The 27,716-nt window shown below is 37.2% G+C and overlaps 1 protein-coding gene across 2 annotated transcripts; it reads left to right on the top strand.

Moving 5' to 3' along the window:
* The first annotated feature begins 9,405 nt into the window (after positions 1-9,405).
* On the top strand, positions 9,406-26,164 carry LOC132187439 (uncharacterized). Of its 2 annotated transcripts, none has more exons than XM_059601749.2 (10): positions 9,406-9,762; positions 11,490-11,615; positions 12,119-12,206; positions 18,569-18,654; positions 18,730-18,945; positions 23,383-23,567; positions 25,078-25,236; positions 25,335-25,415; positions 25,497-25,551; positions 25,770-26,164. In XM_059601749.2, the coding sequence occupies exons 1-10, from the start codon at positions 9,652-9,654 to the stop codon at positions 25,977-25,979; spliced, it is 1,317 nt and encodes a 438-aa protein (XP_059457732.2). In that variant the 5' UTR covers positions 9,406-9,651; the 3' UTR covers positions 25,980-26,164. The 2 variants fall into 2 exon arrangements, with proteins under 2 accessions (XP_059457732.2, XP_059457733.2); XM_059601750.2 differs by lacking the exon at positions 9,406-9,762 and adding an exon at positions 11,256-11,353.
* Positions 26,165-27,716: the final 1,552 nt, after the last annotated feature.

Consider the following 27,716-nt stretch of genomic DNA (forward strand, 5'->3'; position numbering starts at 1 on the left):
CAGCTTCTTGGCCACAAAACAAGTACCATCTTGCTTATTACATCAAGTAAAAAAACATCAAGAAAAATTCAAATCGACAACCTCTAGATTATTTAAAGAGTCTTTAAAATCAATCTCATAAGAATTTAAATGCTCTTGGCCCCACTTCTCCTTCACACACAATACTACATTAAAGTCACCCACAATCAACCAAGGAGAAGAATCCACAACAGCTTTACCCAAAAACAAAGAATGCCATAATTACATTCTCTCAATGCCTTTGTTAGTCTCATACACAAAAGAATGAAATAAAATCAAATTCTCTTTAACAACAACAATTTTACAACTTATCTCCTTAGTACTTTTGCTAATAACAATATGCACTTTCAAAATATTAGGGCCCCAACAAACCCAAATTCTGCCCAAATGATGACACTCATAATTGGAAATAAATCCCCAACGAGGAAAAATATCTCCTTGGATCTTCACAGACTAATCACTTTTCACCATAGTTTCAATTATACAAATTAAATGAATATGAAGCCTTTTAACCAAACTCCTAATCTCTCTTTGTTTCAAAAGGTCACAAAGACCTCTAATATTCAACGTAATAATCTTCATACTGTAGGTGAAAAACCCATACCTTCATGATCAATCGCCTCATCCACTTGCTCCTTCCCTTTAAGCTTCTTTAATTTCAATCTAGAATGTTCCTTATACAAAGCATCCTCAATAATTTTTTGTTAGCATTGATCACCACTCTGCTATTCTGAACTTCACCTTCCTAAAACTCAATCAAAAAAATTAGGCCAAACCTTTGTATCTACATCAGTATGGTTCATTGAAATTTGTTTTCTAGGATTACCCTTTGAAGAAATACTCACACCCCTATCCCCTTCCTTATGATTCCTTGTCTGGGGTCCCACAATCTCCTTCCATTGAGTACCTTTAGAATTTTGAATTTAAATAGATGGAATCACTCCCTGAACTTTCTCCTCCACCACTTGGTTCTGTGTAGTACAACCCTTAGGCACCCAGATTTTCTTTTCCACCTTATAACAAGAATAAGCTGCATGATCAAAAGACTTACAATTTTTACATAATCCACGGATACTCCACCCCAACAGGAACCAATCGATCACCAGCCATTTTAATCACAATTACCTTCGAAAAAGTGGAATCAGAATGAACTTCCATAAGGACCCTAGCAAAACCAAGTCTCGTTTGGTCTCTTGTAATAGAATCGGCATAGAGAGGTTTCCGAACCCCATTAGCCACATAGCTCAAACAAGTAGAAGTCCAAAATTCCATAGGGAGATGCATCAATTTAATCAAAATCATAATTGAAGTAAGAGACAACTTTAAAATCTACATACCTGGTTCCCACCTTTGAAGAATAAGAGGTTTATTAGAAATATGTCACAATCAAGCAGATAAAACTTCATCTCAAGTAGCCTTATCAGCAAATCGGAAGATACACACACCATTATCCAAAAGAAACACCTCCACCTTCCCAAATTGCTTCCAAAGAATATCCAATGCCTTCTTAACATGATACTAAGGAAGATGCTTATCCAGGAATTGCCTTACTAGACTAGAGCTCCACTTGAAAATGTCTTCCTCAATAACCTCAATTGGTGGCTCAACAACAACATTTCCATCAATAACCTTCGGCTCAAAATACTATAGAGAAGCCCCTGAACTTTCAAATTGAAAAAGCCCACGCCAATTAGGCTTGGAAGCCTCTCTAACCTGATTATTACCTCCAGTCAACCCAACATCGACCAAATTTAATTTAGGATCTACTGAAGAAAGAGATCCCAATTGAGAATTACGTTCTCCTTCCTCCGCATAATTCCTACAACTCTTTATGCCTAAACTGCCTTCAATTTCTGTGACAAACTCATCATCAACCATCTCTTCAATCTCCTATTCAAGCACATTTACACCATCCGCAGAAGCAATGACCTCCTCACCAGAGCTACCACAGATAATGCAAAATCCACTTCCTCCATCACCTTAACATTCTTCCCCTTCCCTTGCCCTCAACCTGAATGCCGAGCCATCTAAAATCAATCAGAGAACAAGAAAATCCAACCAAAAACCAGCCAAATCCATTCACCAAAGACTATTATGGCGCCCCACGTGCCTCCACACATGCAAAATCTGACCACCGTACAGCCAAACACTTAAAGGATTTCCCTAACTACCTTAGAGCAAAAATTGTTACCCACGTCAGCACAAATCTAGTCCTTTTGTAATTTTATTCTTCTTGATATGTCATTATTTTTTTGCATTGATGTTTATAAGAGAATAGTTGTTCCTAAGGCATTAATATATGCTTTTCTGTGCTTTTAAATGAAGTAACTGATTGTAGATTCGTTTGTTTCAATTAATTTATTTGTGTTTGATTTCAATGGTGTTTGCACTTCTCATATCTTAGTTGATACATTTGGGTCATCAATTACTAATGTTTTGTTTTAACTTATTTTTCTTCATTCCATTAAATCGTGTCGTCTTCATACTCCTTCAATTGATTGATTAACATTTTCTATTCAATGGTTTTGCGCAATTTTTTTGCATTAACTTTGCCAATGAAAAGTTTCAACAAGATTTTTAATAAAGTGTGTAATAATGTTCTACAAAATGCTTTTAGACAGATTGATGTAGGACATGTGTGTCCCCACCCCCAAGAATAAATAGCTTACTTTTAATCTTTTCCCTACTAGGAGTATATTTACTTTTCCTATTAGAATTATGTTTACTTCTCTAATAAGATTATGTTTACCTTCCTACTAAGATTAGATTTACTTTCTTTACTAGAAGTAGGTTTACTTTTTCTCCAATGATTTCGCTTCTATAAATAGGCTAGCTTATTATGTAAAAGAAATCAATTGAATTATTATCAAATCAGAGAATTATCTCTCAAATACTATGCGGAGATTATCTTTTTTTTAGCATGCGAGCTTGTTTTTATCTTTTTGGATAGAAGACGAAGACTGATAAGTGCTAAAATATTCATATTTTCAGCCTTTAACTTGCATGTTTTAATCCTTTGGTTTTGGTTAATAAGGTCATTTTAATTCATTTTTGTGTTTTTCATACTTTTGTAGGCTTTTGGAAGAAAATGAAGTAAATCTAGATGATTTGGGCTCAAAAGAGAGAAGATGGAAAATTGGAAGCTCTCTGACACTGTGATTGATCACAGGGTACCTGCGATCGAGCGCAGTACCCTAGAAGACAAAGCACAATTCAGGCCAGGAGAAATCGAGCGCATGACAAAAGGATCGATCGTAGACCTGCGATCGTGCGCACGCGGGTTGCGATCGATCGCACCCGTGCGCAGGAGACATATCAAGTGGCGGCCAAATTGTCATTCTTTCCATATTAGGGTTTTCCAACTCCCAATTGTAATATGTTTTGAAACCCTATGAAATCCCTAGGTTTACTACTTTGTCAAGGACTTCCAAAGCCTATAAATAGACCCTTAAGCCTCTAGAATAGATAGGCTTTGTAAGAAGAAGAATATGAGCTCTTCAAGTTCAAGTCTCGGGTTTATTCTTTTCCTTTCTTCTCTTTTCTTTTATGAAGATGTTTAACATCAACTCTATGTGTAGCTAATTTAATTAGTAGGGCTTGATTGAAACCCTAGTTATGTTTTGTTAATATTTTAATATTGGCACCTTTGTGATGATCTTGTTGTGCTATTTAACTTGATTAATACCTGCTTGCATTAATTCCTCATACGTGTGTGCCTGATCAACATATGCATGTGGTATGGACTAGTTAGTTAAATCAATTTGAATGACCGAGTCCTGGGTTTAACATAAGTAACAAAAGATATCCACACTGGATTCTTGGGTTAATCAACATGGAGAACCGGGAGTATACACCCATGCCCTAGGCCTCATGTGTTTGTCGATTTCCATAGAACATATGCTTTTCTAAAAAACAACTTAGTATATACCATGCTAAATCCTTTAGGAAAGAAAAGAGTTAGAGTATACACCCATGCCTAACTCGTTGCTTAGGGAAATTTATAGCTTAAGGAGTATACACCCATGCCCTTAGGTTGACAAGCATTAGATAGACATAACTTGATCAAAACATTGACATATTGATATATTAGCTTAATATAATTAGTGGTGGATATCAAAGCCCTATCTTTTTATCATTATCATCTCAACCCAATCTTTGTTTTAGTTTACTTTTGGAATTAATTTTAAGCAAGATTCAGCAATCCTCGTGGGAATGACTCCGTATTTGCACACTATACTACTGTGTTGACCTCATGCACTTACGGGTAAAACACACAATTATTTGCCTATTAATTTAGGTAGGTAATTGTGAACAACAAAGATGCTTCTCCTTGCAAAATCAAAGACGCCGCTCTTTGATTAGTTACCTTAGTCTTCCACTTCGTCAGTTGGTATCAGAGTAGGCTTTATCTTGATCATGACCAATCAGCGCAATGGTGACGAACCCCTTAACGATGCTGCTCGTGATAGGGAGGCTCCTTGGAGAGCCGAATTCCAAGAGTTCTAGCAAATCCAGCAAACGATGCAACAGGAGATACGACAAGAGATGCGCCAGATGCGAGAGATGATAGAGTGCATGCACATCGGTCCTAATCGTAATCACAGGGACAATGATACCCATGATGACGATGGGTCGTTTCTCACCAACGACCTGCACCCATAAGCCGACCACCGGCCTATGACGATCTTAGTGACGATGAAGACTTCACTGAAGGAGTATTTGGATGGGACATTGGGGTAGATCGAAGGGGAGGATTACGTAGAGGAGTCGGTCGTGGCGGCACAGGCTTCAGAGGTTATGAGCGCGGTGGAGCTGGCCATATGGGGAATGTCTATGACGGCGTTGGCTACCGGGATGCTTATGGAGAGCAACCCAGACGTTAGGATTACGGTAGGGAGGAATCCCACAAATACCGAATGAAGATTGATCTCCCATCATTCAACTGGCATCTTCACATCAAAGATTTCTAAGATTGGGTGATGGAGGTAGAGAGGTTCTTTGATTACATGAATATTCGTGAGGATCACAAGGTGAAGTTAGTGGCATACAAGTTCAAGGGAGGAGCTTCTGTTTGGTGGGAAAAATTACAGATTTCCCGAGCCGGACAAGGGAAGGGACCTGTAACTTCATGGTTGAAGATGAAGTGGCTACTCAGAGCACGGTTTTTACCACCGGACTTTGAGCAACGGCTATTCCAACAATACCAAGAGTGTCGACAAGGAGGTCGGACCATCCAGGCGTATGTTGATGATTTTTATCGCCTATCTACTCGGAATGATCTCATGGAGACAGAGGATCAACAAGTTGCAAGGTTTATTGGTGGACTGCGTGTGGCAATACAAGATAACGTTTCTATGCATCCTGTCTTTACTTTGAATGTGGCAGTTAGTTTGGCAACCTGAGCAGAGAAGCAACTGGAGAGGCCTAGAGCACCAACCTGGGAGTGAAACCCGAGCGATTTGACGAGATCAACACAGGGTCGGGGAAAACAACCACTAGTCCCGACAGTCACACCAAGTCAACCAGTGACTTCCACGGGAAAAGGAGCCAGTAGCAGTTCAAGCACCCCGAGACAACCAGCCAACAATCCATACGCATGGCCCGGTCTAGACAAGTGTTTCAAATGCAACCAACCGGGACATAGGGCACATCAATGTCCCAGAGGCAGATGGTAAACTTGATCGAACCCGAGCTAGAGGAAGGGTCCGAGAATGGAGATATTGATACACCCGAGTATGAGGAAGAGGAGTTGGCTGACGCTAATGAGGGAATCCCACTTTTCCCGATCGTTAGTAATTCAACGTTTACTCTTGACCCTGTGGCAAGAGGATCAATCTCAAAGGCACAAGATTTTTCGTACTCGCTGCACAGTCAACCAGAGGGTATGTGATATGATTATTGATAGTGGTAGCAGGGAGAACGTAGTGTCTAAGGAGATGGTTTCAAAGTTGGGTTTGAAAATTGAGAAGCACCCAGCTCCATATAAGATCGGATGGATCAAGCGGGGAACCGAGACACTAGTAACTGAGAGATGTCGTTTCACATTTTCGATCGGTAATCATTACTCAAATTCTATTTTGTGTGATGTTGTGGAGATGGATGCATGCCCCTTAATCCTGGGAAGACCGTGGCAGTTTGACGTGGATGCCTAGCAGCAAGGAATAGCCAATGTCTACATTATCTTTTGGGATGGTCGGAAGATAACATTTCGACCCTTACAAGAAGTCGAAAATTCTACTAATTCCAAGGGAAAGCTGGTCATCCTATCCACTGGATCAGAATTTATAGATGAAGTTAAGGAGGCCCGAGACATCATAGCATTGGTGACCGAGGGAACCCCAGGCTCCGTCTCACAAGAAGTTCCCGAGATAATGCGACCGATGTTAGAAGAATTCCAAGACATCATCCTGAAGAGATGCCCGAAGGACTGCCGCCCATGAGAGATATCCAGCACTATATTGACTTAGTGCCGGGAGCAAGTCTCCCGAACTTGCCACATTATCGAATGAGCCCAAAGGAGAATGCTATTTTGCAAGTGTAGGTAGAGGGGTTAATTCAGAAGGGACACTTGCGAGAGAGTATGAGTTCATGCGTAGTACCGGCCCTACTTGTACCGAAGAAAGATGGGAGTTGGCGAATGAGCGTGGATAGCCGGGCAATAAACAAAATCACGGTCAAGTATCGATTTCCTATTCCCCGAATAGGTGACATGTTTGATATGCTATCTAGGGCTAAGATTTTTTCGAAGATTGACTTGAGGAGTGGATATCACCAAATCCGTATATGACCGGGAGATGAATGGAAAACTGCGTTCAAGACTAAAGAGGGGCTTTATGAGTGGATGGTGATGCCTTTCGGCCTTTTGAATGCACCAAGCACTTTCATTCGACTCATGAATTAGGTACTGAAACCTTTTATCAGAAAATTTGTCGTTGTCTATTTCGATGATATTCTTATCTATAGTCACAACCCGGTGGATCACATGGATCACGTGAGAAAAGTGTTAGAGGTCCTCCATGAAAATAAGTTGTTTATCAACTTAAAGAAGTGTAGTTTCATGATGGATCAGTTACTCATCCTCGGATTTGTAGTTGGTGCCGATGGAATCCGAGTGGATGAAGAGAAGGTGAGAGCAATCCGAGAATGGCCCACGCCCAAGTCAATGGGAGAAGTAAGAAGTTTCCATGGGCTAGCAACTTTCTATAGAAGGTTCGTTCGGAATTTCAGCAGTATTGTAGCACCGATCACCGAGTGTATGAAGAAAGGAAAATTCAATTGGGGTGACGAAGCCGAGCGAAATTTCTCAATCATCAAAAAAAAGTTATGCACAACACCTGTACTTGCCTTACCTGACTTTGACAAGTTGTTTGAAGTTGAATGTGATGCATCAATCGTCGGGATATGAGCTGTGTTATCTCAAGAAGGGAAGCCCGTAGAATTTTTTAGTGAAAAGCTTGGAGAAGTAAGACAGAAGTGGTCAACATATGAGTTGGAGCTTTATGCTGTCTTGATAGCCCTCAAGGTGTGGGAGCATTACCTGATCCAACGAGAGTTTGTCCTCTATACCGACCATCAAGCATTAAAGTTCATCAATAGTCAAAAGAATCTGAATCGGATGCATGCTTGGTTGGTTTCTTACATCCAACGGTTCACTTTTTCTCTCAAGCATAAGTCGGGAAAACTGAATCATGTAGTTGACGCTTTAAGCCGCCGAGCTACCCTGCTGATCACCATGAAAGCTGAAGTGACAGGATTCAAGTGCCTAAAGGAGTTATACTAGGAAGATGAAGATTTTGGTGAAACCTGGAAGCATTGCAAGGCGGGGCAACCAATTTTTGAGATACATATTCAGGAGGGGTATTTATTTCGTGGGAATCGGCTGTGCATTCCGTGGAGTTCCTTACGGGAACAAATAATCTGAGAATTACATGCTGGAGGTTTGGGCAGATGCATATAAATATAATTAGTCAGATGCATGTTAAATGACACATGTCATTTTTAGAGGTTGATTTGTAAGAAGTTTTTTATAAATTAATTTGCAGGAAATTTCTATAATTTTTAAAAAGGGGCTAGCTAAACTAAAAAAAGTTGAATTTTCTAACCAAATTTTAAGCAAGGAATAACTAGTTAACATAGATTGCTAACACGATTTTGTATTACTGTGTAAGAACATGTACACGGTGTTCTCAAGTATTACTGTATAAGTAATGTTACACACACTCTTACTTTTTAACATTTATTTTTTTACATTTATATGTGACTTTAAAATCAACATTGGATTAAAATTTAATAAAGATCAATTTCAAATCCAATAATAAGTTGATAAAAATATATATACCCCCTTCAAACTAGGGGTGAAAAGGTGGGCGGTTGCTAACCTAACCATACTAACCGTTAACGACTTTTGAATGCAGTATATATATATATATTATCGTATTACCATAGAAACGACATTGTTTTTTTGTTTTGTTTTGTTTTGTTTTTTTTTTTTAATTTTTTCTTTTAAAAAACGGTTAACGGTTATTAGAGTTACTAACCACTAACCGCCAACCGCTTAGGCTGTTAGCGGAGGTGGTTAGTGAATTTTACTAATTGCCTTTTCACACCAACTTCAAATTATCACTCAATTGTCAATGTTCATTTCAAATTACCAATTGTGTCAATGTCCCCCTAAGGTCAGCAAAAAGACAAAAATGACCTTAAAACAAAAATTTCAGTAAGATAAAAATATTCTTATAAATTAGAAAAAAGGAGAAAAAAAAAACCCGGAAAAATTAAAAACTATCCTTATAAATTTATATTTCTTTTTAAAGTTATATATATATATATATATATATATATATATATAAATTATGAAATAATATATATATTTAAAAAAATTTCCTTATAAATTGGGTTTTTTTTCCGCTTTTTTAATAATTTTTTTTTATAAAAAATTAAAAAACAATTTTTGTAAAACATATTCTTATAAATAGTTTTTTTTTTTTTTTTAATATAATGAAGGGTACTTTTTTTTAGGTGTGACATGAACATTTTGTTGGTACTTTAGAGGGACATTGACATAATTAGTAAAACATTGACAATTGAGTGATAATTTAAAAGAGTATGCGTACTTTTTCTTAATACTTTTAAAAGTCATTTATAAATATAAAAAATGAGAGTATTACTATCGACTGTCCATGCTAATTTGGCCATGCTCTAAATATTAGAGATGGTAACAAATTTTTATTATATCTTTTAACTTTTTTTTTTACTTTAAAAATAATCATAATACTTTTTTTTTTTTGAGAAAAACTTTAAAATTAATGCATTTTCTAAAAAGCTGATTTTGACTTTAAAAATCTCCTTCCCTACGTAATCTCTCAAACAGACTCGAAGTAACTTCTGCAGAGAAATTGACCGACTAGAGTGAGGGAAGTAACCAATAGCAAGTTACAACCATCCGCACCGTATTACAACTTCCAGGCCTAGCGACCCATTGCCCCCAAAGCTCCACGCAGGCGTGCTTCAAACCTTGAAGCTTTTATGAAATCCCTCCCATCTCCACCTTCGTCCAAATTTTTCTAGACCGAGAAAATTGGGAGAGTTGAAGAGAAAGAGAGAACATTTTCGAGAGAGAGAGAGAGAGAGAGGATGTCTCTAACGTGTGTGAACATGTCGGAAGATGTGTGGTTAACATGTCTGACGCACGCATTGTCCACAGAGACTGAAGAGATCATGGGGCTTCTTCTCGGTGATATTGAGGTTCACTCTTTGTTGCCCATTTCCAATTTGTAATGTTCTTTTATGCCCATTTCCAATTTGTAATGTTCTTTTATTTATTTTTTCTGTTGAGAGTTAATATTGCTTTGTGGGTTTGGGGTTTGTACCGGGAGTGGAGCTGAAATAGTTGGGTATTTGTGGGATTTGGGTTGTCTTCTGAAATGGGTTTTATGAAATTGTATTCTCGTTCTTTTCTCAGCGGATTAGTGTTGAATTGGACTGTTGGGAATTGGTATTCTTTAAAAATAATGAGTCGGGTTCTTTAATATTTATATTCTTTTTCTTGAACTTCTTGTAGATGGGTGTTTTCTGAATTTAGGAGAGAAATGTGGGTTTGTTATTATTAAGTCGGAAAAACAGCAATTCCTTTTCATGTAGAACAAAAAACAGAACAATTTTGCACATTACTGTAAATGGAGAGGAAAGAAATTTGGATTATTCTCCAAACTCTGGCTTAAAATTCTGCCAATTCCTTCCGCCCCCACCCCCCCAGATACATACATACTTTTCTTCTTTTCTTGTTTATTATTACTACATGCTGCTTTTATGAATCTGGACATGAAAATTGTGGTTTTGGAACTTCGGCTGTAAGTAGAAACTATGTGCTGACCCAAAATTTTAAATTTTGGGACTGGCATAGAGTTGGTTTTAATACTTTATTTAAATTAGACTGCTTGACCTGCTATGTGAATGATTTTTTTTTTTTTTTTTAATCAGGTTTTCGGTTGGTTATTTTCTATTGCTTTTTGGATTAAAAAATGTTATCTGAAGTCTTTAACGAAATGGGAATCATTTCTAAAGTCTCTATATAGATCTTTCTCCATAGTAGGAGGACAACATTATATATAAAGGAAGGTGAATGCAGCGTCCTGCTAAATCTTGGCTAACCAATCGATGTATTGGCTTACTTTTCTATACTTATGCTATATGCATAATGTGCTTTCTCCACATTTGAAGAACTTGGGACCTGTGATTGGGAATAAAATAGAATACTTATTTGTCTTCAGGTTAGTCAAATAAGAGATCCAATGCATTTTTCAATTCCAATTCTATATTTAGATTCCAAATTCCTGTAGCTCATTGATTATGAGCATGTTTTGTGACTTACATATCTTTCAGACCAGTGGGGTGGGATCCTAGGTTTTGTGTACACTGTGCAATCCATTCCATTGTGGGGTATCCTGTGGTGCCATCTTGTCTTGCCAGACTTAGGCTTGCACTGTCAGTTTGATCTCAAGATTCTAGATATCAGTCTCTAGTGATTACATGCCTCACCTGTTAGATTTGTTATTGCATGGTATGCCCCAAGTTTGGAGAAAATCATTAGTGGACCTTCCCCAGTGCTTGGGCCTGATAACTTGGATGGATCCCCAACTATTTGATTTTTGGTCTTGAAATATGCCAGACACAGGTTTCCCGCTGCAATTCAATCAACCAAGAGTTTCTCTTGAATTTCGTGTCGGGTACAGTGTCTGTGTTCAAATATGAGACTTTTTTCCATTGAAGAACGTATGGCACTTGGTTGATGGATCTGGTTCTTTGAAATTTTTATTTGGCAGGAAGTGAGACTCTTGTAAGTTAGAGATTTTTTTCTTGTGAAATGCTTTTGTTAAGCTGTGTTTTGCTTTCATTCCTTTTGTTTCTTTATCAAGCTTCATTTTGTGTTTTTATGTGTATGATAGTGTTAATTCTGATGCTTGGAATTTCAGTACTCAAAGAATGGGAGTGTAACTGCACTAATTTGGGGAGCATCACCTCAAACTCGATCAGATCGGCGAAAGGACCGTGTGGAGACTAATCCTGAACAATTGGCTGCTGCATCAGCTCAGGCTGAGATATCCTTAGTTCTTCTTCATGTGCTTAATCTACCCACTTGGAATTATTTATTTCTTTATCCATGACATATATACTCAGCGGTTTTCAAAATCGATCTTGATCAATGAAACTACTGTTGCTTTTTGCATGATAATGATATTTTAGACAACTTTAGTGTGGTTGTATCTCTTGTATACATTTTGTGTACGAGGGTTGTGCAAGTTTTTTTTCTTCAATAAATTATTATTTATCAAGAATATGATAATGTTATTATGACATTAAATTAATGATATATAATTTTCAGAAATGTCTTCTTTAAAAGGAAAATGGCATTGTATCTCACCAACTCAGCTTAGCTTCTGTTCTTTAGTTATTTTTTCTTTAGCAAATCAAAATTTCATGGTCAATCAAACAAATGTGCTTTGCTAAAGAATGTAGAGCTTTTTGAGAAGATAGGTTCAATGTATGCTAAGGAAGTGTCCTTCATATTTCACATGATGTTGAGCAATTAACTTTAGAACACAGAATGACCACATTGACTGGAAGAACAACAAGAGTAATTGGGTGGTATCATTCACATCCTCATATTACAGTTCTTCCTTCCCATGTTGGTAAGTGTTGATTATCTACTACTGTTTTCTTTAGTTTATTTTCTTTTAGATGTTTCAATCTGGTTGCATCTGATGTGAATCTTTTTTTGATGTTTGAAATTTGTTTTACCAATTGATAAAAGATAATTTCTTTTAGGTCTTTATTCTTGCATGTCCTTTTTAATTTAATTGATTTTTTTTTTTTTTTTTTTTTTTTTTTTTTTTTTTTTTTTTCATTCTTTCAGTGCTTTATTCTAACATGTCCTTTCCATATTTTTCCCATTATTATTCCTGACCTCATAATTTCTTACATTAACATGATAGCCTTCTTTTTTCCTGTGTTTTCTTTTGTTCCATCCTATTTTTGTTCATTCATATTCCTTTTAATTGTAAAACTATGAAATATGCTAGAGATATTTGTGAGCAATTATTTTCCTATTATTTATATGCCAAAGATACTTACGAGCAATTATTTCTATTATTAATATTGAAATATCTGTAAACATTGATGAACATTGGTCACATGGCCACATTGGGTATTGGCAACCTACATGGTGAGTGGCTACATAACACTTAAGTTTGCAGATATACAAAAAATGCAAAGTGATGTATATCTATTTTTGTACAGAAATAATTAAAACAACACTATATAGTTGGACTTCTGAGGTCTTCTAAAATGCTAGCCCTTGAGGTTCTCTAAAATGCTAGCCCATGCATCGAGATCATTGATTCCTCAATGATCTTCTTGTCAGTTGTTTTCCCAATCAAAAGGTAGATGTTGTATGGCTAATTAACTAGGAGTGCTTTTTCACAAGGTTGTTAGTAATCCTCTCTTCCTAGTCCTTTGACTGCTAAAAACAATAAAACATAAATGGTAAAACAAATAAGTTATTGAATGAAAAATAAAAAAAATCAAGTTATGACTAGTCAAATGCCCAAACAGCCATCAAGAAACCTATCAGTGAACAAATCCATATGTTTGTACATTGGTGCCAACACAACCATCAATGAACCTAAAAAGAAACAAATTAGTAAATGGGCCTAGCAATGAACTTGAGTGCAAGTACCTAAGGAAAAAATAGAAGCATTCTACAGCCCCATTATCAAACCTACTATCAACACATCATTGAACCTAAAAGAAGAGGCAAAGAAACTCATTCACCTATTAATAAATCTGAGAGCCATTTGCTTGGGTGCATCTTAAACACATGTTTGGCTAAAGCAACTGCGATATAGAGATATGGACTCATAACTAAATGCTAGGGAATGCATACTTATTGTCTTCTAGACTCAATGAGAATGTTTTATCAAAAGGAAGGGAAAAGTGCGGAAGGGGGTGGGGTTATTTTAGGGAAGACGTTATGATGCAAGAGAATCAACAGCTGATTTGTTAGATTATTAATGGCATTGGAATATCTTTACAGAGAAGATTAACACAAGAATGACAAGAATCGGGCTGCTACTGTTACGCTATCAGGACAATCGTAGTTCTTCGGGATCACATTACCTCAAATTGGATCTGATATACAATAAAGAAGCTAATTGTCAGGATAACTAATCCAAAAATTCTGAAGAGGTCCAATGTATTTATGCTTGATGAAGTGTTTTCATCGCTATAACTTTGGTTTTTTCTTTCTTTTTTTTTTTTTTAAAAAATTATTTTGCACACTAACATTGTCTTGAAAAGTTTTTGTTGTTTTCAACATTTTCAAAATCCTCATTGATTAGCTATCTGTAGTATTATGCTCCAGGAACAAAAACATTTATTCTACAGGCAGGAGTCCAAAGTTATTTTTTTAGAGAAAAGTATAGCATAAAAACCAATAAAAACAAACTCAAACTCAGATGAAAAACAAAAGTTTAGAGTTTAGAGAACTTAGTCCCAGAAGGCATATATAACACGGTAACAAATATATCAAAAGAGGCAATAGAAGCACCAACAAAAAACTAACACTAATAAAAAGATATACGCCAGATATCAGAGTGCAATGCAAATGAGACAAAGACAAACTTAGATCAAAGAATGGAACATATGCTTAGGAACTCTATGTTTGACAAGCAAAGGTTCAACCTTTTAGATTTTAAAAGATTATGGTGGTTGGAGAGGCACTCACATGGACAAGATTGCTGCCAATGTTGCAGGATAGCTCGATCAATTGTGGAAAATGGCGGATAAACAATGACTATGTGATTGCTTCTTTGGGTGCTTTGGTAAGGATAGAAGAAGATTTGGGCATTTAGGCTTTTATTTAACATTGGGAATAAGTATAAGGTATGGGAAATGATATTCTCCATGAGATGAATAACTGTGTTCCATAAAAGTGTCAATTTGAAGCTTATGTGAAGTAGTTTTTTAGCTTTTGCCGGTTCCCAAAAGTTATATTTGAATGACAGTAAAATGAATAAAAATGTGCATAAGGTGTTTATCATGTCTGAAATCTATTTACATGGCTCCCAACCATAGGGCAAAACGGGCTTTCCAACTATTGGTGGTAGTTGCCTTGGTTTCTAGTTCGTTTCCTTTAGTAGTAGAATCTGACATGATCTTTGGTGTAGAGATACGATCCTTAAGGAAGCCTTTCCAGTTTTATTTGGTATTGTTTGCGCAAAAGATACTTAGGTCCTTTTATAGTATCATGCGTTGTCATGATAGTTTCTATTTCCCTTAGAAGCGTGTTTGGCGAACTAAGGTTCTGTTGAGGGTGGCCTTTTTTGGTTGGTCGGCGGCCCTAGGAAAGATCTTTACTATGTACAATCTTCGAAAGTGCCGTGTCATTTTGGTTGATTGGTGTTGTATGTGTAAAAGGAATGGGGAATCTGTGGTCCATCTCTTGCTTTATTGTGAGTTGCTTGGGCCATTTGGAATATTTTTTTTTGTCAATTTATTTAGGTTGTCTTGGGTTATGCCTAAATGAATAGTTGATTTGTATGCTGCTTGGTGGGCTGGTGGCCGCACTAGGAGTGCTGCTTTGTGGAAGACGGTGCCTTTGCGCCTTTTGTGATGTTTTGGAGGGAAATGAATGATAGAAGTTTTGAGGATCACGAGAGGACTTTAAAGGGGATTAAGTCCTTATTTTTCAACACATTGTATCTTTGAACAACTGTTTTTGTTTCTCCTTTGGTGATTAGTTATCATAATTTTCTTGTTCTTTTTGTAGTTAGGTGGCTTCTCTTGTATAATTCCTGTGTACTTAGGAACACCTTTCATTTTTTACTTATCAAAAAGAAAGGAGACATAGGGTTCAAAAATTTAAGAAGTGTAAATATGGAACATGGATCACCAGTTGGCTTTTGCATTACCTTAGGTTTTGTCTTAGATGAGTACTTATGCCTATTGTAGGCATGTTGAACTACCACCTAGGATAGAACCTAGAATCTAGCATGCTCTTGATACCTCTGCATATATTTAACTACTAGGCTAGAGGAGGGGTGTCATATAGTAATGGAATTTTTTGACTTTGTTCTGGCTATCACTTTTTCATTTCTTTACCCCAATATTCTAGTATAATTTAGATTTCTTCATGTTATTTACTATTTCTAGTGAAATGTACGACATTATTTTAACAATCTTTATTAATGAATAGTTATATAACAAAAATGTGCATTAAGGAGAAGTATTGAAGTACTGCGCTTTTAGAATAGTAAACGACTTAAGAATTAGAATATACTAGAATATTACAAAGAAGGCAAAGCCCTGGCATGAAGCATATGTACTCTGATAGAAAAGTGAAAAGAGATATTAATACCTTTTTTTTTTTTTTTTTTTTTTTGTTGTTGTTGTTGTTTAGAAGTAATCGCAAGTATTATTAAATAGTGCAAAGGCGCAACTCAGGTACACAAAATGTATGCAAAAGAACCACCTAATTAAAAGAACAAAAAGATTAATATATATATATATATATTAAGACAAATATTTTTTTTGATAAGTAAAAGTTATTGTATTAAAAGCGCAAGGGGCGCAACCCATGTACACAGGAAGTATACAAAAGAGCCCACTACACGAGTTTTAAATTGAAAAGGATGCACATAGATCTAAAAATTCCGTAAGCGTTGAAGCTTGCGAAGAAGACCCCAATACCATCCAAGAGAAGAGTGTTTGTAGCACCCTTTGCTTCGATAGTGCCCATTTCACGATCCTCAAAGCTTCGCGCATTCCTTTCTCTCCATAAGGACCACATTACACACAAAGGAGCCATCCTCCAAATGTGCATGGCTGACTGCTTTCCCCTTTGCCCTCTCCAACTTCCCAAGCATTCCTTCAAACTCCCCGGCATCACCCACATTATACTAAATAGCTGGAGGATCGTGTTCCATACCTCTACAGCAACTTCACAATGCACTAAAAGGTGATCAATAGATTCGCCACTCTTCTTGCATATACAACACCATTCCGTCACAATGATGTTCTTCTTTCGTAAGTTGTCTAATGTTAAAATTTTCCCCATAACCGCCGTCCATACGAAAAAAGCCATCCTCGGAGGAGCTTTACTTTTCCAAATTAATGTAAGCCTCACCCTAGAATGTGGTTGAAGAGAGGTATTGGCACAATATCAGCCTAGAAGCTTGGTGTTCCAGCATTAGTTGGTTGTATAAGTCAACAGGAAACAACTATAAATAGTGATGACATAAAGAATAAGCTGAAAGACAAGCACCTGATATCCAATATGCTTTTATTAGTGGAGAGCAGGTGCTCTAATTGTTTTTTCCTTTTATTTTTTTTGATAGGTAATATCAATTTATAAAAAGCGCAAAGCGCACAACCCATGTACACATGAAGTATACAAAAGAGCCCACATATACCAGCTTTTAAGCTGAAAATGAAGCACATAACTGTAAGAATTCCGCAAGCGTTGAAACTTGCGATGAATGCCACAATACTCTCAAGGAGAAAAGTATTTGGAGCACCCTTTTCTTCAACTCTATGAGTCCAAGTTCACAATCCTCAAAATTCCGTGCACTCCTTTCTCTCCATATGCACCACATTACACACAAATAAGCCATTCTCCAGATTTGCAGAACTGTACGATTACCCCTCTGTCTTCTCCAACTTCTCAAATATTCCTTCATCCTACCCGGCATCACCCACATAACACCAAACAGCTAAAAAACCATGTTCCATAGCTATATAGCAACTCCACAATGCAAGAATAAATGATCAATAGATTCACCACTATTCTTGCACAAACAACACCACACCGTCACTATAATGTTCTTCCTACGTAAATTGTCCAATGTTAATATTTTCCCCAGCACCACCGTCCACACGAAAAAAGCCACTCTCGGAGGAGCTTTACTCTTCCAAATAATCTTCCAAAGGCCAACCACCGGTGCCGAATTAACCCTTACCTGATAGTATGACTTCATCTCAAAATTCTCTCTTCGAAGGAATCCAACAAATTTTATCCACCCCACCATGCCTAACCTGTTGGGAATACATCAATCTAAAAAATCGCGAAACCTCGTTCAATTCGCAATCACGAACATGTCGAATAAACATTACATTCCAATGAATAGCACCATTTACTATATCCATATTCTCCTCCACCCATGCCTCCTTTGCACATGCTATATTGAACAAGGCGGGAAACGAAGTCTTCAATGGTAACTCTCTACTCCACACATCCTGCCAAAATAATACTCTAGAACTGTTTCCTACCTCAAACCGCACATGCTGCTTAAAATTATCCCACCCCCTTCGAATACATTTCCACACTCCCACCCCATAAGGTCCCCCTACATCCTTGTAGCACCAACCACCCCTCATTGTATCATATTTAACCTCCACTAATTTCCTCCACCAAGCATCTCCCTCATTGGCAAACCTCCACAACTATTTACCTAACAAAGCTCGATTGAACTGAATCAAATTCCTTACCCCTAATCCCCCCGCCTCCATTGCCATGCAAACCTTGGACTAGTTTACCAAATGAAACTTGAATTCGTCACCTACACCTCCCCACAAGAAAATTTGGGAGGTGTAGGTGACGAATTCTTTCCTTTGCAGCATTAGCCTCCCAAATTTTCTTAATGAAGACCGCCTTCATCTGTAACTTTTCATATAACCATCTTTCTGCTTCACTATTTGTTGAGCTATACGTGAACCATCACACCTACACTCAATACATACTAACCAAACAAGATTGCACTCTCCCATCATATAAGGATGAGTGACACCATTTGTCTCTAATATCTATGGTTGCTTACAATTATGATGAACTATGATTAATGATAACTTGAATTTTGAATATATTAAAACTCTTTTTCTGACTTTTTCATTTATTCCAGTGTATCGGTTTGATGTAGAATTTCTTTTTGTTAGACATGCTATTGTTAGGGGTTGTCACTGGAAATTTATTACAAGTTCTGCTTCCTAATTTTTGCAGATGTGCGGACTCAGGCAATGTATCAACTTCTAGATTCTGGGTTTATTGGGTTAATATTTTCCTGTTTTAGTGAAGATGTAAACAAGGTACATGTTGAATGCATCGTATTCAGGAAGTAGCCTTGTAAATTTGCTCATTTTTCTTTCTTGGGGTAATTGTAGGTTGGGAGAATCCAAGTCATTGCTTTCCAGTCCTCAGATGGGAAGCAGAGTCATTTGTCAAGACCTATATCTCTGTCCCCTGTAAATAGAAGTTCTATTATAGATGTTGAATCATCTTTAAGTTCCTCAGAAAATGCGTCAGTAAGATCTGGCTCTGCAAGGGTGGAGAGCCCGGAACAAGACACTGGAGATTCAAAAGTTGCTGGAGCTAATAAGGTATAAATATCTTTTAATCAAACTTGAAATTTGAAATATTTCTTTATCTGGCTGGTGAATCTCTAAGTATGACAGAAAGTTTGGGAAAACAAGAGATATTTAAGATGATGGAGGATTTTTAGATTTGCTTCATCCTTACATTGTGCTACAGTGGATGAGAATTTGGAGAAAAAGGGGGTTATTGGTTATAGTTTATTCTTTTTGTGTGACTATTTTTCAGTTGTTTATTGTGTAGATAAGCTGTGGTTTCCTGAATCTCTTATAAGTGTAATTCTATTAATTTTAAGTTTTAAACTGGGTTTTATGCCATTGCACAGAAACCCTAGTGCCTTATTTGCTAGTTCTTATTGTTCATATGTTATGATATGAATATGCCACATTAATTTTTTTGAATGGGCAAAGAGCAAAATTCTGGCTTGACTATGCTAACTCCTTCCTTCCCTCTCTGAGGATAAAGAGTTAGAAAGGTAAAGGCCTTCCCTCTATTCCTTCCCGGTAAGTAAGTCAATCCTTCCTTTGCGCCCTGTCCTTAAGGCAAATCCTGTTTTAATGCAAAATAAGGGGTTTCCAGTAATTCCTAATGCTATATCTCATGCCTTCAGTTATCCAATACTGGTGTTTAGCAGCAATTTTTAGTTTTGAGTAGGTCAATTTATAAGGTTACCTGATGGACAAGAGAGCTCGGGTACTTCTTGCATAAGAAGATAAAGAATGTGTTCGTCAAAAGGCAGACATGCGCATGTTCTCATGAGTAAATTTTGGAAAATTATCAAGTTACAATTTCTTCATGTGGTTTTTGGTACCATATCGAGGCTACCATAAACTGGAACAAAGAACTGTTGGTAATCTGTTCGGCTTCTAGCTCAAGCTCAATCTCAGTCTCTAAGTTCCTAAATATATGCCTTTTAGTGTCTCGAAACCTTCTCCCTGTAGGTCATTGTTCTCTTCTTATGGGCCAGAGTGAATGCCTTTTGTCTAACTAATGCAGCAAGGGAAAAATGAGCAAAATGTGGAAGGGGCTTCTTCTAGCTTGTTCTTCAGCCAATAGCAACTTCAGTAGATCGTGGTCATTCGTCTGAAATTCTCCACCTTGCCCGAGGATTGACACCATAAAGGTCTTGCCCCGTCCCTACCCCAATAGGATATGTGATAGCCTTATCAGTTGAGTGATTCCATCCCTGGGGGACCCTACCCTCCATTGATAGCTGATTCCCCCAAGAATCGATACATTTACCCTTGGGTAGAGTGGCCCGCATCTCTATTGGTACTACCAGCGGAGGTCATCTTCTGCAACTGACCACTTTAATACGATCTTCTTAAATTGGGTTATCCTGTTTGCAGTCATTGGTTAGTTTGGTTTCTCAAACACTTTCATTGATCTCATAAAAAACACTTTTCTTTATTGGTCAATGGATCATCTTATGCTTTCTTCAAAAGCCGATGCGCTAGCTTGTAATCGCAAGAGAATCATTGGTTGGTACAAAAGCATAGGTGGTGATGCAGTCAAGGATGAAATGGATGAAGAGAAAGAAGAAGCCACGGCCATAGAGGAAGAACAAGGAGAATAAATGAACGAGAAAACACTAGTGAATCAAGAAGAGAAGGAAAGGCTGAGCAAATAGCCAGAAATTGCCTTGAGAGATTTGATTTATTTGAGGTGGTTGCCTCATCCCCTCAATTGCTTCATTAGCGGGTGATCGATCTGTTGAATCCAACTCAATTTCCCCAACTTTCTGTTGGACCATTCATTGGATTGGTCTACCTGACGCCCTCTAGGGGTGGTGGAAGGATCAACCCTCTTGGGCAAGGGGGATGAACGGATAAAAAGGATGGTGCGTACTATCACATAGCTTTTTGTCTCATGACCCGACGGGTTCATGAGGGAGATCAACCGGAAATGATGACTTTACCTTTCATTCTTTTTATTCAATCCCAATCACCGAGTCATACCCAGCCTTTATGGACCCTTTGGACCTCCGATCAACGAGGTGATGATGCATGCGTGCACATGAACTTCTAAAATGTGGGGTCCAAGCCTAGTTGGCACTATGTAACTCAAGCCATCATAGGGCTATTGGTGACTCTGAGATATAGTAGACTTTAAGGAGATTTTGTCGAGATAAGTAGTTGCAAAAGTGTCCGCATTGTTCACAAAATTTTGGGTCTTCTTTTTCATCCCCGATTACTCATAATTTCCACAAGCACAAATCCCACTTTTGCCCAAAAATTCTTTCACAAAATAATCCATCTTTTTCAGGTTTATTAGTTTTGTAACCAGAATTAGAGTTCGACCGCAGCTGCCCTCTTTTTGGGGGGATCAAGTTCCTTGCCCATTTTCAACCCCAATCTGTTTTCATTTGTTTTGGGTCTTACCAAACCTAGCCTAGCCTTCTTTAATCGCACTAAAGCAGAGCACCCAACTATGTTAAGGCCCCTTTAGGGTTAGGTTAGTCAATCTGGCCCGAGATGTGTTCGTTGACAAACCGGCCATAGGAATGGAGACCTTTCAATAGAGCTGACCAAGGATAGACTGGAATGGCAGGACCTAAACGAGCGCTTCGTTAGCTAGTTATCCTTTTTCTTAATGCTGCTTGGGCTGCCCCTCTATCATCGTATGAGGTACAGCTAGGAACCCTTGCTCAAGTGTGAGTCCAAAAGTTAAGGCAAGAAAGAGATTCTTAATCCCAGCTCCTGCCTTGCTTGCGCTTACTTTGGCTTGCATAGAGCTCACTAGTCTAATGTGTTGTGTTGTGTCCTTATCCTTTCTTATACCCAAGAAGTAACTAGTAGGCTGGGGGAGGATGCCCAAAGTACCAGTTGCACCTATCCAACTGGAAAAAAGAAATGCACTTGAGAGATATTCTTTGGGGAGTTTGCTTTGATAGGAATTGGATTGCCTGAATCATGAGTCTTATATACTGTGCTATGATCACCTCAAATTGATAAAAAATCCAGAGATATCTATTTCTCATTGTAAGTTTTCGAGTCCAACTGTGAAGGTTTGACTACTAACTAAACAATGCTCTATGACTAAACAAAGAGTCTCTACTCTTCCAGAGTATTTACTTCTAACACTTGGTCACGTGGGGGGCAGACCAACCCGCAAGAGGGACTGGCTTGAAGAATTGTTCGACTGCCGCTCCATTCTTGTTGCGAAGGAAAGCCATTCCGATCAATCTTGTGCAATCAAACTACCAATTGTTTATTCGCAATGGCTTGAATGAATTCGACAAAGAATCCCTTTCTTGATAAGCCTTGAGGTTACAAATTGAAGATGAAATCTCGATGCATCATATGTGGAAAGTGGCCTATCAACTATCTCTAAAGGCTGAGGAAAAGCTAAAATGGAGGTACCGAAGGTCATAACTGAAGGTAACAGGGGATCAACCTCTACCATTGGGTGAGGAAAAAGACCCCCTTTCCCTTCCCTCAAGATATATGGCATGCTTTACTAATATAATAGAAAGTCAAGGCTCTGGGCAATGACTAGGATGGAGCCTTGACTTGAGCATTGTACAAGTGCTTGAAGGCTTCTTCGGGCCATGGCCACAACTAGTATATAAGGCAAGGTTTGGAAGCAAGCTACCAGCTCTTATTGGCTAGAACTAGGCTTGGCTTGGTTAGTAGTGCCGGTCCACTCTGTCTCACCCACTTGCCGGCCCATTAATTCTTCAGAGTGGGCTGGCAGGCCGGACGATGGCTCAACAGTCAATTCTTTTGATGTCCCATTTCTTAATCTACCATATCTGTGTACTCAATCACCTATTTTGCTTAAATTATGCAGGGAAGAAAAGTGCATCTAGCCTGAAAGTTACTGTTCCTCTTTTTGGTCAATTGGACCTGATTTTAATTAGAGTGACTATCTCTTTTCACCTTCCTCCCTATCACATATAAATAAAATCATAGCATAAATGATTCTAAAAAATTGTTTTTTTTTTTTTCCTACTAGAGATTGCTTTTTTATCCAAACTATGTTCCACTTATGTGCATGTTGTCTAGGACAAAAAATTATACAAGTACATTTACTTTAAGTGCGAGCATATGAGATACATCTGGAAATGGCAAAATTTTTGGCTCCATTCTTAATCATTGTCACCTAGTTCAGTTTCTCAAGTCCCACCACATGAGATGTAAAAGAAGCCTTGCAACCTATTATATGTCGCACTTGGTATTGTAAGAATGTGATTGTTTTAATTGGACTATCTGATTTGAGTACTTTTAGCTCAAAATGCTTGTACGCCGTGGAAGAAACTGACTGAAATATATTGGAAAATAGTTTTTTGACTAGACTGATTTCATATACTGTCTGACCAGCCAGATGGGTGGTCTTGGTATGAAAAAGCTCAATCCCCCCCGCCCCATCCTGCACGGTATCTGTGCCTTATAGTTTTTATAATTGTCACTAAATACAACATGTGATTATGTATGATTGACTAGGGTGGTGGAAGATCCTCAGACTTGGGCGTTTTCTTTGCTAATGCCGATGCCAGCTATATAGGGAGGGAAAGGGTGGGAGGCAATCACCACACTGATAGCTCAGACAACGTCATTGTGGATATAGACCCCATGGATATGTCAGAAAGTATGCAAGAAGCAATGCACCGTTCAAATTTGGACATGAGGTATGCATGAATATGTACTTGATCACTTGGTATTCTTTTCACTTTTACTTCAAGTACTGGTGTAATCTGCTATCATCACAAGCAAGATAATGGTGCCATTTAATTCTGGCAGAATTTTCCTTTAAATTTGCTGAATTTTTATTTATTGTTATTTATTTATTTATTTATTTTTGTCTATTACAATATCCATCCATGTGACTTTGGATATTCAACCATGTCAGATGTGTAGCATATTTTTTCCAATCATCATTATATTGTGGTATTTCTCCTCATGGTACCTGTGGACCTAGAATTTTTAGACCTGTTTTAGCTTCACCAATTACACTGTGAATCATTGAGGTCCTATATTTTAGCTGTTTCAGGCCCTGAATTTCCTTCTATGAAAATTAAGTGTGTAGATGGTGGGAATCAGGCATCCTGGTGCATTATCCTTTGATTTAGCCTATAGATGAACTCCTGGTTTCTGCTGATCCATTCCCTCATAATGTTTTTTGAAAAATTAAAAAGAAATATCAGGACATAAACTAGCTGATGTAGCCAGCAGCTGCAATGGAAAATGATGCAAGAACTTTTGGTGTAAAAACAGTGTTCCAATGATGGAGAGATTTAGAGTGCAAATAAGTCTCTTTGTTCAGAAGTGTGAATATTAGAGATTATGGATCAGCTCCGTTGGATGTGATCACATTCTATAGACAATTTAATTACACGTCCTGTTTGCTGCAGTCAAAAGTTAAAAGAGACTAGCTGACCATATTAATTATAAAGCATTGAATAATATTAATAATAACAGTGATTAAACTTTATTGCATTACTACGTTACTCGTAGGAGTTATGAGAATACCGACAATGCCCCTAAAAATTTCACAAAAATGAAATGGCTGAAACACCCTAGATTTCAACGTACTTAGCTACGATGTTGATGATGCTCTTTGCAATTACTATTACAGTTACCCTTGGTTCTGGTCTTTATTTGTTGCTATTACTTGATTAATAGTTTTTCCTGTCATCTACTTGTAAGACAAATGCCTCTCTTCTTGTTTTCATGGATTATTCCTACTAACGAGCAAGATTTTAATGCGTATCATGCATTGAGGGGCAGTTGAGATGGCAAGTTGAACTTGGATCATTTTTAGGGCTTAGAAGATTTTGTTGTCATTTCCTTCTTTTCTTTTCTTTTTTTCTTTTTAAAATACACTTTCTGCTTTGCTGAAGCACAATGGTATTTCATGTAAGCGGGGCATTCTTCTCTGTCACTCTCTCCTTTTTCAAATTGTAGATTGGTGTGGTCTGGTTCTCTTCCAGGGTTTTTTTGACATTGTAGCCCTTTTGGATTCTCTTGTAAGCTACTTTTGTTCTTGAGTTTTTCTATTTTATTTTTGAATTTTTTTAACTCTTCTAAGAAAAAGTGTGTTTTATTTAATTTTCATTTGCTTTTTGTTAATTAAGGTCTTGTTCTATCTGGGGTTGTTAAAAGCACCTTAAATGTTGGATCGGTTTTGTTTTCTGGCAGTGGTGCAGAGTATATCAGGAAAGAAATTCCTCTTCATGTTTTGACAACGTCATCCCTTATTAAGCTTGATTCGCCTTTAATGTCATTTGCGGACTTGCAGCGTGTGATATATGAGGAGGAGCGGGCCGCTTATAACCAAGCCATATTTCAGAATTTGAGGTGGTCAAATCATATGCTGCAACCAGTTATTATGACTGCTACTTTCTTCATGTTTTTATAGTGGTCTTGCTAATCATTAGCTATTCATTCTAATACAGGGATGAGAAAGTACATCCTCTTACTTTCATACATCACACCTCAACTTATCAGGCTTCCATGTGCAAATTAATGGAATATTGGTTAGAATCAAATACATCCCTCCTTTTCAATTGTTTGTGCTTGGCTTTTGGTTTGTACTCACTTTTTGGAGTCTATTGCAGTTTAAGTCCTGCCATAAATGCACTCCAGGACCGCTTAAAAGAAAATGAAATTCGGGTATAGAACAAAACTAAAAATATATGCATTTTGTAGACAGGAAGGATGCTTTGTTGATATAGAATTTTGTCAATGTTGCTAGACATCTTGATTCCTTTTGTGCCCCAGGCCATGAGGAATCATGCTGATAGATCATTCTTCAATTTGCTTATTACATTAGTATCAATATTTTTCCTACTTGAAGTATGTGCAAGCTGACCCCGTTTTTGCTTAAGCAGTTAGGAACCCTGATCAATGAAGCCAAGGCTTTAGAGGCCGAGGCTCCTAAAGGAGGTGAATCAAGTTCAGGATCTCCTCGTCAAGTTCCATCGCATGGTGTTCGAGGAAACGCTTCCTTTGGTCACAGGGATCTGTATAGTTCAGCTGAACCCATGAGCATGAGGGGTGTTGCTGGTTCTGGAAGCCGGAGCAGAAAAGGGTCTCAGTGAAATAACAATTAGAGAGCCTCTTCCCAGTGCATGTTATAATGTAGTGTTCAAATTATATTATAAGATTTAGTTTTTTGCTAAAATGATTTGTGTATGGAATGTGGCATTTGATGTCACTCCAGAAATTTTCATTTGTCTTTTTCAGTTTCGCATTCTGGAGTGAAAAAAAAAATGACATTTGGAAAGTAGTAGGATGCAAGCTATGTACAAAAAGAAGAAAAGTAGAATGCAAAATGCATCTGTACTGTATTGTTATATGCATATATAATGTTGAAAAAGTTGAACAGAAATTGCTCTCAGCATCATGGTTGTGATATTAATCCTGCAACTATTCTTGAATTATATATATATATATAGTTTTGATATACAATAATTGATGCCTGATGGTTGATGATGGTGCAATATTTAAATGTCGTGCAACTATGGGAATTTCGACTTCATGATTATAGAGAAAGGATTACCAAAAGTAAATGAATAATGTAGACTGTAATGCCTCTTTCCGTTAGGGTTAGGCACGTCAACAAGTATCCTGAGAGGTACAAATCATTATAAGGTAACTAGAATAAATAAATAATTGTTTTAAATGCATGTTAAGAAAATAGTGTCAAAATAAAACTTTCGTATATGCAGAAATGTTTGGTCTAAATAACATGGAAAAACTAGTCACTAAAGATAGTTCATAAAAAGTAAGTTCTGTATTAGTGCGTTAATTTAAAATAAACATAAGTTCCATGAGATGAACCCTAATGCTCTCTTAAGCCCCGATCCCGGCCTCCTCGTTCATGCTACTCATAACCTAAAAACAGAACATAAATATGGTGAGCGAAAAATGCTCAGTAAGAAGTAAATTAGTTAATAAGTTAAATTCATATTTTTTTAAAAACAATTTTTTTTTTTTTTTTTTTTTCATAAAACCATAATTGAAAACTTTCTTTTCATTAGAACACTTGGATACCATTTATAGTAATCATTCTCGTAATAGTGCCCATGTAGATTATTTGCACAATCCTTGTGACCATAGTAGCACCTGTGACTACAAACGTCCCAGCCCTTCGAATTAACCAAGGTGCACCTAGCGTGGCAAACATAGTAATGAATACCCGGCCACCTTCACAAATCGTTTAAGTGATTGTGCTTCCATTCCAATGTTGGTACCGTGCTTTGCATTCTTTGAATTATTTTGGGGCCAAAATTATCTCCTGCATACACGTACCCTGATCTTATAAAACTTTTCTTATTCCTTTTACATCTCTATACTTTTCATATTTAGAAATTTCTATAAATGAAAACCTTTTCTTAAATTTTACATTCATTCTGAATTTAGGAACTTCCCAAAAATAGAGAATTTCTTTAAATGGAATATCATTTGTTTAGAAACAATAACTAAAAGTAGATCATTGTACTCAAGAAATCGAGTGACAAAATAAATTTTCGAGTTTAAAATTATCTCATGAAAAACATTTCATGTAAGCATGTAAATAGTAGCAATACACAAGCATTTTGCATAAAGTAATAAAGGACATTTACATTAAAATCATGACATGAAATTCATTGAGAAGGGGAAAGCGATTTAACTTACCTCGATATTGTCGCTAAATAGGTTAACTAGTATTGTTAAACTGTAACCCCTAGTGAAATTAATTAACTAGTTAATTTCATGATTTACCTCCCAGTCCTATTTCTCAATGAATAAGACTCAAGAATATCACACTCTTAGAAGAGAACCCACAATGGAAG

This window comes from Corylus avellana, chromosome 6 (genome assembly GCF_965113065.1).
Source record: "Corylus avellana chromosome 6, dhCorAvel1.hap1.2, whole genome shotgun sequence".
Lineage (NCBI taxonomy): Eukaryota > Viridiplantae > Streptophyta > Magnoliopsida > Fagales > Betulaceae > Corylus > Corylus avellana.